General features: G+C 46.2%; 1 protein-coding gene across 1 annotated transcript; it reads left to right on the top strand.

The window, feature by feature from the left end:
- The first annotated feature begins 8069 nt into the window (after window positions 1-8069).
- On the top strand, window positions 8070-9580 carry LOC104608668 (protein PHOSPHATE-INDUCED 1-like). Its single transcript, XM_010274724.3, has one exon. The coding sequence runs from the start codon at window positions 8351-8353 to the stop codon at window positions 9344-9346; it is 996 nt and encodes a 331-aa protein (XP_010273026.1). The 5' UTR covers window positions 8070-8350; the 3' UTR covers window positions 9347-9580.
- The last annotated feature ends 4076 nt before the right edge of the window (window positions 9581-13656 follow it).

Below are 13656 nucleotides of genomic sequence, written 5' to 3'. Positions count from 1 at the left end.
TTTGGATCCTTCCTTGGGTGTGAACACCTCCGTTGGGAGATACTACTTCTCCGTATCAGGTATAATTCTCCCCTACTCCTTTTGGTTCAGATCTGATTCAGTTTAAGGTTCAAGAATGATCCTTGAAAATATAATTTTCTAAATAGGGAATGCGATTCCTAGTTGAAGGGAGAGAAAAAATTTTTGAAATTCGCCCTTTATTCCGCAATCTTTGGGCGTCCATGGGATGGATCTCTCATCCCTTCAGGTTGCTTTGTCAAATTAGGAGGAGGAAGCCACCCTTCCTCCACAGGTTGGTAGTTGGTTCGAAACAACTCCGTGCTACCTGATGCCCGGGGATTTAGCCCGAATCAAAGCCTTATACTACATCCTCGAAGAATATGAGCTCATGTGTCCACGCACTGGTGAAAGACCCACCTCAGTTTAGCCAAGCGAGCTCTTTGTGTACGAGCACAACCTAATGGTCGGGCTAAGGTTTCCCTTGTGAGAGGGAAATGTCAACTTGTTCAGGTGGTATTGGGTACTGCCTATCCAGCTGATGCTGAACTCCTTTAGGTTTGTAGTCGGCCCGTTTTGCTACTACTCAATCCACGGTCTTGATATTACCCCGTCGATGTTTCCATATTTCCTCCAACTAAAGCATCACTAGTAGGGGTAATACTTTTTCTCGACTCGACAATGCATTAAGGTGTTGGTGGGGGGGGGCCCTGTGAAGCCCTAGAAGGGGAAGTTCTTCTTCGTGCACTGTTCTGGAAGCTTACCCCTATCGGCCGAGCTACAGAAGGCGAGGACAAAAGTGAAGGCGCCCACCCCAGCCCAGCTTATCGAGGAGGAAAAGGTGTCGATTAGGATGACTGAGCAGGTCGACGTAATGGAATGCACGTCCTTCTTGAAGTTGATCAATGTCGGGCTGATGAGTAAGGCGATCGGTTTGTGCACCATGTTGATTTTACCAGCCTTTCATCTTTTCCGAGCTTTTTGACTTGGTACTGACTTTCTGTTTGTCTTGCACAAGTGCTAAAGTGGCCAGTCGTATGGAGCTGCCCTATCACATGAGGGCCACGACTGAGAGGGTGCAGTTTGGTCGGACCTAGGGGCTTAGCCTAGAATTGACGAGGCACAAATGAGGTCCACGGAATGCATTCCCCGGCAATAGAAGTGGCCAAGGCAGGCCGACGAGGAGGTAGTGGTGGTCAACCCAGAGGAATGCGCTCAGGCCATCCACTCTCCTTCCCCACGAGACAACACACTAGAGTGCGACAATCCCGCTGTCTACATGCTACTGTGGAGTGTTCGACCCGAAGACAGGCTTCAAACGAAAGGACTGGCCGAGTAGCTTCTTCAGGGTTTGCTGACTCTAGCCATTAGGCGTGAACTCGTCAGATCTTCAAGCGGTGCTCTAGAGAGCGTGCTCTTGTGCCAAGCCGCGTCAGTAAGCCTTCGCTTTTTTTTTTGTTATTCTTGTTTTTGGCTAATGACTTCTGTTGTGCTAACAGTTAGTTTCTTCTTGCAGAATGCTTACAAGGCAATCACCTTGGTCGAGCATTCAGACGGTGCAACACCTTTATGAGCAAGGCAGGCCAAAGCAGAGCAATTGAAGGCTTAGTTGGCCGAGCTTGAGGCCAAGAATGCCCAACTAAAACGCAGCACTGAGCAGAGTGAGACCGTCAGCAAGCTGAAGAATCGTGTCTCTAGCTTGAAGGGAGCACGAGAAGCACTGAAGAAGGAGGCCGGCAAGAGCGTGACTTGAGCACAGGAGGAGGTTGTCGTTAGGTCCAAGGCCTCAAAGGACTATCAGAACGCATTGGACAACTTTTTCTCATATTCTTGGGAGAAGGGGTTCTACCTTTGTTGTGACAAGATTGTGCGTCAGTTCCCCGATGTTGCTGAGGTCGCATAAGGTCTGGGCCCGTACGACTCCACTATACCTACCGAGGGCGATAATGCTGCTGCCGAAGTGCCCGAGGAGGCCAAAGACCGTTCGGCCAAGGAGTGAGGTGTTTGCCTATCGTTGATTCTATCCTATTCTTCTAGTGTTATCTCTTTTTTTTTTTTTTTTGCTGTTGATGTGTATAGCTCAATATGCCAAGCCTTTCTATTTGTAATTATCATTTATAATTATTGAAAATATGGTTTTTGTTCTGAGTTGTGTGTCCCTCTCTCATTTCCTTATCTTGGCCAAGGTCTGGAGTAGCCGAGACCTTGATGTCCCAACCTTTAGCTTTCGCTGGCCAATGTGCTTCCGATCTTTCATCGCTTGGGGGATGCTCAGTTTGACCTAGTCTCAGGAAGCCTTGTGCTCTTTTTGGGCTAGCTATTCCTCGGTTAGCTCTAATCTAATAGTCCATCAGCAAGGTGCATGGAATTCGATGGCCGCCTTCTGGCCATAGGAGGTGGAGTGTCCTTCTCGATTTGGGCTCTGGATATCATCAGTCGAGTCAGCTGGTTGACTTGGTTGACTATGTGTTGCCAAATCTGTGCACGACTATGCGTTGTGGGCTCTGGCCGTCATGTGTTAGATGAGTCAGTGCGCAACTATGTGTTATGGGCTCTAGCCATGGGTTGGTTGAGTTAGTGTGCTACTCACAGTGTGGTCCTGTACGCCCAATCGAACCTTGTTGCACAGTCTGAAGACCAGACTTTTCCAGGCCAAGGGAAGGTGAGTTGAGGAGCTGCCGAGCATAGTCGATCGATGGTCGATCTTTAGGTCAACACAGAAGGCTTTGAACTTACAATCAATAAACTATGTGCCCTTGTCAATGATGAGAACCCGAGGAATGCCAAACTAATAGACAATACCTTGCTAGAAGAAATTCCGGGCATTTTGCACAGTAATGCTTGTCAAGGCTTTGACTTCCACCCACTTGGTGAAATAGTCCACTACAATTACAAGGAACTTCTTTTGCCTGGTCGTGGTAGGAAAAGGTCTGAGGATATCCATTCCCCAATATGCGAAGGGCAACGGGCTTGTGATCGGCTTCAAGGAGACCGCTGGCTGATGATGAAGGTTGGAGTGCCTCTGACAGCAGTCACATTTTCTGATGAGCTGGGCTGCATCATACTTCATGGTCTGCTAGAAGTAGCCTTGCCGAAGTGCCTTGTAAGCCAAGGTTTGAGCACCGGGGTGATCTTTGCAGATACCCTCGTGTATCTCCCTAAGGACATAATTGGCCTCGGAGGGAGGGGGGGGAGAGACACCTCAGGTAGGGGAGAGTGTGTGACCGACGGTAAAGCTATCCCTAGATGAGGTAGTATCGGGTCGACCTGTGTATGAGTCTCTTGCCTTCAACTCAGTTTTCTAGTAGTGTGTCATCCCAAAGGTACAGTACTAGAGGATCCACCTAGGATGGGCCATGCTGAACACGGAGGATGAGGAAGGTGGTCAACGTGATGCTGGGCTAAGCCAAAGTATTCATCTGAACTATTGGATCGAGGTCGGTCTACGACGAGCTAGTGAGCTTTGAAAGTACATCAGCTCATATGTTCTCGGCTCATGGGATCTGCTGAATGATGAAGTGTTTGAGCCGTTGGATGAGCTCTTGAACGCTTTGTAGGTAGCTCACCATGGGTGGTGTCCTCACCTCAAAGTGTCTGTGTTCTCCACTACCGTGTTGTCCGGGTCGAGGAGGATGAGGCCAGCCCCAATGCCTTGTGGGTTAGAGGAACCGTCCACGTGAAGGGTCCATACGAGTGATGGTGCACTTGGATCCTATGTCATGAATGTGCATTCAGCGAGGAAATCAGCTTAGGCCTGGGCATTCATGGTGGGCCAAGGTGCATAGTTGATGTCGAACTCACTTAATTCCACACTTCACTTGACTAGGTGGCCAAACACTTCCAACCACTACAATACTTGCTTGAGAGGCTGATCGGTAAGTACCCAGATGCTGTGGGCTTTGAGGTATGGCTTGAGCTTTCTTGCTGAAGTGACTAAGGCCAGGGCAACCTTCTCCAGATTTGAGTACAAGGTTTTTGCACCGTTCAAGACCTTGGTGTAGTAGATCGGCCTTTGTACTCAGTCTTCCTCCTTTACTAGTACCGAGCTGACTACCTCATCTCCAACCAAGAGATAGAGCAGTAGCTCGTCCCCAGGGCTCAGTTTTGAGGGCCTTGAAGAAGGGTATGCATTGGTTTGCAGACTTTGACATGAACCTGCTAAGGGCGCTGCACTTCCTTGTAGGTCTGAGGTGACTGCATGTTGAGGATGGCCTTGATCTTCTTAGGATTGGCTTCAGCTCCTCTTTGTGTCACCATGAGTACCAAGAATTTTCCAGATACGACCTGAAAGCATACTTTGTCGGCTTCAACTTCATTCGATATTTCTTGAGGGTGTCGAAGACTTCCTTGAGGTCAACTAGATGGTGCTCGGCCTTCTTGCTCTTCACCAGCATGTCATCCACATAGGCTTTTACGTTGCATCTGACCTGGTCCTTGAAGACGTGGTTCACCAGTCGCTGATATGTAGCACCGGCGTTCTTGAAGCCGAAGGGCATAACCATATAGCAGAAAAGTCCTTGGTCGGTGATGAAGGTTGTCTTCTCCTAATTGTCCAGGTGCATTTGGATATGGTTGTAGCCTAAGAATGCATCCATGAAGCTTAGGAGTTCATGCCCCAGCATTGCATCAACGAGTTGGTCGATCATCGGTAGGGGGAAGCTATCTTTGGGATAGGATTTATTCAGGTCAGTGAAGTCAATGCAGATTCTCCACTTCTCATTAGCCTTCTTCACCATCACGACATTCGCTAGCCAGTCTAGGTACTTTACTTCTCGGATAAAGCCAGCGTCGAGTAGCCTCTGGACCTCTTTGTTGATCACTTGCCACCGTTCTGTAGTGAATAATGGGTCAGTAGCACTAGTCGGCATTCTAGTTGTGGGGTGCTTGATGACCTTAGGGTTGACCTCCGGCATGTCTACTGCAAACCATGCAAACACGTCGACGTTATCCTTCGGTAGCTACACAAGCTCTTCCCATAAATGATCTTCTAAGAGGGATCCAACCTAGACCGTCTTCTTAGGGTCTTCTTCAGAGAGTGGCACCTGTACAAGGTCTTCGACAGGCTGGCCGCGTTACGTCATTAGCTCATCCCGCAGGTCTATGCTCTTGATTGTCAACGTCTCCATTGCTTGGCGCTTTCCTCTGCAGGCCTTCAAGTACCATTGTCATGCTGCTCTCTAGTCTCCACGTCCTACTCCCACTCCATAAGGGGTCAGGAACTTCATTGCTAGGTGGAACGTGGAAACAAAGGCTCACAGTGAATTGAGGGTTAGTCGGTTGAGGATGGCATTGTAGGACGAAAGGCACCGGACGACGATGAAATCAACCATTGACATTGTAGTAATGTCACCATCTTCGATCAGCAAAGGCAACATGATATTTCCTTTAGGCATGAGGGACTCTCCGTAGAAACCCATCAGGGGAGTGTTGACTAGGGTGAGGCGGTCCTTGCTAATGTCGAGTTGTTCGAAGGCTTCCTCGAAGTGTCTACCAGGATGTGTTGAACTTCGAAGTTTTCTATCTCAACTGTTATCACAAGGGCATCATCGTGCGTGGTCTGACCCCTGAGGTCATCATCGATGAAGGTGATCGGATCCTCCCACCTTCTCTTTTGCTCCCTATCGTCGATCTCAAGGAGCCACACATATGCCTTGTTGCCCAAGCTACCTTCCCCTCCAGCGGCCATGCCTCCTTAGATCGTGGTGATGAGTCCAGTTGGGGGAGCTATGGCTAGAGGTCTGGCTTCTAGGTGCAATTCCTCCTTTGGTTTATCCTCCTGGGTGTCGATGAATCCCCCGAGGTACCCACTCCTGATCAGGTCCTTGAGGTGGTGGCGCAAGTTGTGGAAGTTTTTCGTTTCGCGGTTGTGGTATCGATGGAAGTCGCAATATTTGTCTCTATTTCTTTTGTTGTTTTGGGACTTCATCTTTTCTAGACACCTAACGTAGTTGCAGTCACGAATCTGCATCAGAATCTCTAACCAATGAGCATTCAACGGCGTGAAGTTTCTATAGGTCGGCCGTGGAGTCCTCGGTCTTCTATCTGGTCAGCAGTCTTGTCTCTTGCTATCTCTGTCTGCCCTCTCTATCTTGCGGTCGTCGGGGTCCCTCCTCTTCCTATCAGGATGTTCTTCCTCGCCTCTTAGTTGAGCTTGCGCCTCTTCGACGTTGATGTACTTCTGGGCATGTTTCATCAATACGTCCATGTCTTGAAGAAGCTTCTTTGATATTGAGAAATTGAAGGGGGAGGGGCGCAGGCATTGCATGACGGCTATGACCGCTACTAATTGGTTAAGGGCGCGAACTTGTAGGGCCTTAGCGTTGAACCTCGCCAAGTACTCTCTTAGAGTCTCTCTCTTCCTCTGCCACACTTGCATGAGACTAGCCAAAGTCTTTTAGTGTCATTAGCTTGCGGCGAATTGTGCCAGGAACTGGCTCTCCAACTGCTCCCAAGAAGAGATGGAGCATGGTTAAAGGGAATACTACCATGTCCAAGCAACTCCTTTGAGAGTGGCAACGAAGGCCTTGCACATCAAAACTTCAGAGAAACCATGCGACATCATCAGGGCCTTGAAGCCTTCCACATGGTCGTTGGGGTCTATTGATCTGTCGTACTTTTTGAACTATGGAGCTCACCAGCCGGTTGGGGGGAGCTCATCCACGATGTCCTGGGTGAAGACTAGCTCTTTGGCGAGCTGGTTGTTGAGTTTCGCGAGCTGGACCATGGGAGGAGTCATGCTTCTCTCAACTTGGCTACATTCCAACTCGATCAGGCACTACCTAAGCTCTCTGATCTCCACGTCCTTGTCGTCTTGGGCTGCATGTGTTACCCTTTCTTTCTTGGGCATCGCCGGGTGATCTTTTACTGAGCTGGACCCTACGATGGAGACTGGTTATTGCTGCATCCTTTTTTCGAGCCTTTCTCTCACCGGAACTCGAGCAGAACGGTGTGTCTTGCTGCGGTCATTGCGTTCACAGGATCAGGCTGAGGAGTCTAACCTTCTTGATGAATGTTGCCTTTCTTGGTCAGACCGCACCATATCCTTCCTTAGAGAAAGGATCAGCCATGGTAAATGGTAGGGCAGGAGGGGGGACGCTCTAAGGAGGTTGTGCTGTAGATCCCAATGTCTGCATCATCACCAAGATCTAGTCAACTTTATGTTGCATTGCTTGGAACTAGGTAGGGTCGACGATGGTCTGTAGTTGAGGTTGTTGTTAAAATTCGCGATGTGGGGGGCTGCGGTGGTGAGAGCAGGATCCTCGAGATGGGGATTGGCCTATAGAATAGTCGAATGCATTTCTTGGCATCTTTTTTTATTGTGTAAAAAGAAAATTTGAAATGGCTTTTTGTGCGATTCTCACAAATAGTATCAATCTGATGCTGCTTGTTTGAATTCATAGTGGGAATAGGGATTTGGATTCAAAGTCGGAATGACTCCAATTGTTGAGTGGGTTCCTTCCTAGTGGAATAAAATTCCTCCATTTGAATGATTGATTATTCCCTCACCCTCATTCCAATTGATTCCGATTCTAATTCTCATTCTGGTCTAAAATAATTGTGGTAGGTTTTGAGAGGGTAATGATGAGTGCTTTTTGTATTGGGCATAGGGCAAGGCGGGCTATGCCCTCCCGGTATATTCTGCTTTTCCATCTGATAATGATTCCGGTTTCGACATAAACCAAACGGACCCTTAAATAAACTATCAAATTTTCAGATACAAATAAACTTTTAAGAGTAAAAAATCATTCTCAACATTGATATACAAGTTGAAGATGTTAAGATTTGGAAATCAGACTTCCTTTGGAACTCTCTAAAAAGTAAAAGCTACCCAAGTCCCAAAGTAAATAATAAAGCTATAGTGATTTGATCCAAAATTGGATGCACCGTCCACCTTGCTGAATCCTTTGCACCTTCTCGACTCTTCTAGACTTTAACTTGTCAAGTGCCTTGCTGAGAAATTTGAGAATTCATAAGGAGCAACCAATTAGCTGTCAATGGACAAGCCAGGTCAGTGACGAAACTCTAACTAAACCTTGCACACATAAGCAAACGCGTTGTTGCACCACTGGGGGCACTTGGACACGCCTCTAGCTTAAATCTTCCATTTCCAGTTCACTCACCGCTCATCGCTTTTTTTTTTTTCCTCTCCTCTTAACTTTCAAGAGTTATTGATCATGGCAACCAGTAAAATTATAAAATTACTCTTCTGTTTCCACTATATAAACCCCCCAATCACCCAATCCATTCTCCACAGCACTCGATCACTACCTGTCTAAGACAAGACCCATCTCCTCTTCTTTTCTGGTGTGTAGACATACAGCCCACTACACTAGAAAGCCACAAATTAATTAATATGACTTGTTCACTTTCAACCAAGCTTCTCTTCAAACTATTGTTGGTCATCTCCCTGCTCCATATCTCCTCCGCAGCAAGGCGACTCAATGAGCTGGTATCAGAGCAGCCTCTGCACTTAGAATACCACAATGGTCCCCTTCTATCCGGAAAATTCTCCATTTCTCTAATTTGGTATGGCAACTTCAAGCCCTCCCAGCGTGCCATCATCTCTGATTTCCTCTCCTCTCTTTCCGGTTCCACGACTTCTTCATCAGCTTTAAAAAAGACCCCCCAGATCGAACCTTCCGTTGTCACCTGGTGGAAAACCACCGAGAAGTACTACCAGAATAACACCTCTAAGAAGCACCACCCTTCGCTCATCCTCCAGATGGGTAAGCAGCTCCTGGACAAGAAGTACTCTGTTGGGAAATATCTCACCAGTAACCAAATCGTTCAATTGGCCGAGAGGGGAAACAAAAAGAATGCCATCAACGTCGTGTTGACAGCTTCCGATGTGGCCGTTGAAGGCTTCTGCTCGAGGAGGTGCGGGACTCACGGTTCTTCTGTTAGCTCATCATCAAACGGGACACCGGGGGGGAATGGAAACAGTACGTTTGTGTACATCTGGGTGGGCAACTCGGAGATACAGTGCCCCGGTAAATGTACATGGCCATTCCACCAGCCCATCTACGGACCCCAGACCCCGCCCTTGGTCGCACCAAACAACGACGTGGGTCTGGACGGTATGGTGACCAACCTGGCTGCTCTCTTGGCCGGAACAGTGACCAACCCCTTTGGCAATGGTTACTTCCAGGGATCGCCGGATGCCCCTCTCGAGGCTGCCTCGGCTTGCCCCGGCGTGTTCGCCAAGGGGGCATATCCGGGTTACGCAGGGGAGCTCTTAGTGGATTCTACCACTGGTGGGAGCTATAACGCGCATGGTTCAAACGCCAGGAAATATTTGCTCCCGGCCTTATTTGATCCTTCCACTTCGTCCTGTTCCACGCTGGTTTGAGATTCAGCAGGACCATCTAGGATCATGGAAAATCCCTTTATTATTTTATTACTACTATTACAAGCAACAAATAGTAATACAGAATAATCTCATACTTGAAAATGTATATGTTGGAGAGAGGGATATGGTATACTGTAAGTCTGTAACTGTATTGATTCCATTAATTCATTTATTTGTTCATTAATTAATTCATTTAAATGACCAGATAAACAGCTCGACAAGCAAATTATTATATATAATTGCTTACTTCTCTTGGATTTTAATTACTTTTTTTTTTCATTTTTGGTAAAAAAAAGGGAAAAGATAGCGAAGTAAAAGAACAGAGCAAGTATACAAGTAATAATGGGGAATAATTAATGAACAGAGCAAGTATACAATTCAGCTGGAAATGGGTCTTCGTCAATTTGTTGTTTTCGTATTCTCATCTATTGAGTCGCATACTCGCATCCACTGGGTTATTGACTAGTTGAAACATCTTTGATGGTTTCCCCGATCTGATGTGAGAGGAATGGTGAGACATCGAAATGGAATTCTCTCTTTTTCCTCTGCCTGTTACTGCGTTTTGCCAGATTATGGCACAGCCCAGTGCCCAGGGAGTTTCCCGGAATCTGAACAAATTAACTTGGTTTATTGAATCGACTGATTGACATCTTTCTTCTCAGATTCTTCCTATCATATTTTCTTTTGTTTTTCCCACGAACATATAGATCTTTCCTACGCACAGAAAGCAACGTCTACGTGAACCCACCCAATAAGTTAGAACAATATACGTTTCAAACGTTTTCATGTATGCTAAAATTTTAAAATAAATAAAAAATACGGATTAGGGTTTCTTTTTTCTATTTCATTCAAATAAAAAACAACGAAAATTAGACAATGGAGAATAAGACTTCCGCCTTGACTTTCAATTTCCTAGAATTAAATGCGTGAAAGCTGAGACTCTCTCACTAATAATCAACTGGAATAAAAAATCGAGCTAAAGTGTTTATTGGGAAACCAAATCTCCACGTTTGCTAGAAGTATTTAGATAGTAGTTTCCCAGATTTCTTGGGGAACTTGCAATTAGTAGAACTTGTAATTAGTAATTTCCTACTAAAACTGAATCTCCTAAATTCAGCCATAGGAAATTGTATATATATAGGTTGTACCTTGTATAATGAAGATCATCAACAAATTTCACAGAGTTTTTCATGGTATCAGAGCCATAAGAAACGGGAGAAAGAGGTCTGTGTTCTACGATCTGTAAATCAGCAGCAGTAACGAAGTTGCTGAGAGCAACACCGCATTCGCCGGCAGAGTCCAGACTCTGCGCTCCAGTTTCCAAGAGCGGCACTGTAGCTCACCCCCTCCATTTGAACCCAACCCAGAAGAGCGGCGGCGAAGCTACTGTTCCTCTTCTCTCCCTGTTCGAGCGGAACCAGCGGCGGCAAAGACTGGACTCTTTCCGTCTGGACCAGAGAAGCAGTAGCGAAACTTCTGAGCAGAAAAGAGCGGTGGCGAAGCTACAGTTCCTCTTCTCTCCCTGTTCGAGCAGAACCAGCGGCAGCGAAGACTGGACTCTTTTCCGTCTGAACCAGACCAGCGGCAGTGAAACTTCTGAGCGGCAACATTCTTCCAATCCCTCAAAGCCGATTGATTCATCATCCCCATCTCTGAGACAGTGACCAGAGTTTGGCTTCGCATTCTACGAAATCCAGAGAGAGTTTCGTCATCTTCAACACAAACTGTTCTCTCTCCTCTGTTTTCGGGAGGACTTCTTCGACCCTGCCTTCCAAACCGTATGGTTTCTACAGTGCGACGGAGTATGATCGAGATTAACAGATCCTATGCCGAAGCACGAAGCGGAGTGTTTGACCTGGTTTTCATGAACTAAAAACTAGTTCGGGCCGGTTGATGGTTCCTGTTGTGTATTCTGCCGGTCGATCGATATATCCTCCGGAATCTGATCCTGTTGCGTAGGCCCTTGGGTTTTCTTGGATTATTCTGCAAGGTATTGTGGCCTCACTTGTTTCGCAAACCTCATCTGGAGTTCGACGAACCCCTGAAGTTGGGAGGATTTGTGTGACTGTCGTAATCTTTGATTACCGCCTGTAGAGCACACCAAACAACTACCTGAAGGTGACCGTTGCTCGTCGTATATCGATAGACTTTTCACCATGTTCGGCGGACGAGGACGAGGAAACAAGGCAAGAGCAAACGCTGCCCAAGCAGCGGGAAGTGAGACTGGAGGACGGAAGGTTGGAACCACAAATGATCATGACCGAAACGGGTTTTCGGGGCTGAGTGAAGACCAATGGACAACACTTCTCAATATTCTGAATTCACATAAAACTAAAAGACTTTCCGGTAAGAAAAATTTTGCTGATTGGATAATTGATTCTGGGGCGTCGCACCATATGACTGGAGAAATTAATTTATTGATTGATGTTCGTAATATTACATCGTTTCCGGTGGAACTTCCCAATGGGAAGCAAACTACTGTAGTAAAGGAAGGGATTGTGCATTTGGGTGGAAATATTTATTTACATCATGTGTTTTTTGTACCAAGAATGAACTGCACCCTTATTTTTGTAGCTAAATTATTGCAAGAGATAAATTGTACTCACTTTTACTAAGAAGTTGTGCGTGATACAGGACCAAACCTCGAGGACTCTGATTGGAGCGGGTGAGCAGTGTAATGGGGTCTATCATTTTAGAGGAGCAGCACCAGTTCGGACAAATAGAACAAGTAAAATGAGTGAATGGGAGTTGTGGCACCGTAGATTGGGACATCCGTCTAAATAGATATTATCTTCACTTCCTAAAGTAGGTAAATTAAACAATAGACCTGAAAGAGATAAGCCATGTGATGTTTGTTACAGAGCAAAACAAACTAGGGAAGTTTTTCCTGAAAGTAAACATAAAGCTGATGATTGTTTCTCTCTAATTCATTGTGATACATGGGGTGCTTATAAAGTACCTGCCTCTTGTGGTGCCGTTTACTTTCTAACCATTGTTGATGATTATTCTCGTGTTGTGTGGGTTTACCTGCTACTTGAAAAAAGTGAAGTAGCACATATTGTTCAGAATTTTTGTGCCATGGCAGAACGCCAATTTGGCAAGTAAGTCAGAGTTGTTCGAAGTGATAATGGAACAGAGTTTAAAGGCCTGAAGTCATACTTCGAGACTCATGGCATTCTGCATCAGACCTCCTATGTTGGAACACCCCAACAGAATGGTCGAGTGGAAAGAAAACATAAGCATATTTTGAATGTTGCCAGAGCATTGAGGTTTCAAGCAGGTTTACCTATTCGGTTTTGGGGGGAGTGTGTCTTGTTGCTGCATACTTAATAAATAGGACACCTTCTTCCGTATTTGGCAGGAAGACTCCATACGAGGTACTGTTCGAGACAACACCTCAATACGAACAAATAAGAGTGTTTGGTTGTCTCTGCTATGCTCATTGGAGTCCTTGAGATAAGGATAAGTTTGGAGCGAGGAGTCGGAAGTGTGTTTTTGTAGGCTATCCCTATGGAAAGAAAGGTTGGCACGTATATGATGTCGAGAGCGGTGAATATTTCGTCTCCTGCGATGTAGTCTTCCATGAAAACATATTTCCATAGGTCAGTGATTTAGAAGTAACTCTTGAAGACAACCCTAGCCCGGCAATTGCAGTTGTAGTTGATGATGATGTTTTTCACAGCCATGGGGGACATAAAGACAGGGGAAGTGCCAAAGACGATATTTGTGCGAATGATAGGGAGAGCTTTCAACATATTCATAGAGGAGAGGAGGAGAAAGGCAATGGAGGGGGTGTGCAGGAAATGGAAGCTAATGATGGAGAGGACAGAATTAGTGTGGATCCAGCACTAGAAGAACAACTTGGTAGGGGACATCGACATCGCGCGTCGTTTGTTTTGTTAAAGCCCTGCGTAACCTAAACTGCTCGATGTTTGAAAGACCCCATTCACACTCAAGCCAACTCTGAATCAAAGTCCTCAGGTACGACTCCCTATCCCATAGCAAATTATGTGACATGTACTAACTTCTCTACTAAACATCAAGCCTTCTTAGCTGCAGTCACTGCAGGAGCCAAGCCTACCAGTTTTTCTGAGGCAATAAAAAGTGAGAAATGGGGATAAGCTATGAGGAAGGAAATCTAGGCCCTGGAGGATAATGGTAGATGGACATTGGAATCTCGACCTCCTAGAAAAAAGGCAATAGGGAGTAAATGGGCTTATAAGATCAAATATAATTCAGATGGGACAATTGAACAGTATAAGGCGCGCCTAGTTGTTCTCGGGAATAGATAGGTTGAAGGGTTAGATTAC

Source organism: Nelumbo nucifera, chromosome 1, assembly GCF_055504915.1.
Source record: "Nelumbo nucifera cultivar China Antique chromosome 1, China Antique-T2T, whole genome shotgun sequence".
NCBI lineage: Eukaryota > Viridiplantae > Streptophyta > Magnoliopsida > Proteales > Nelumbonaceae > Nelumbo > Nelumbo nucifera.
The sequence above is the reverse complement of the archived record's forward strand: the minus strand, read 5'-3'. Positions and strand labels throughout refer to the sequence as shown.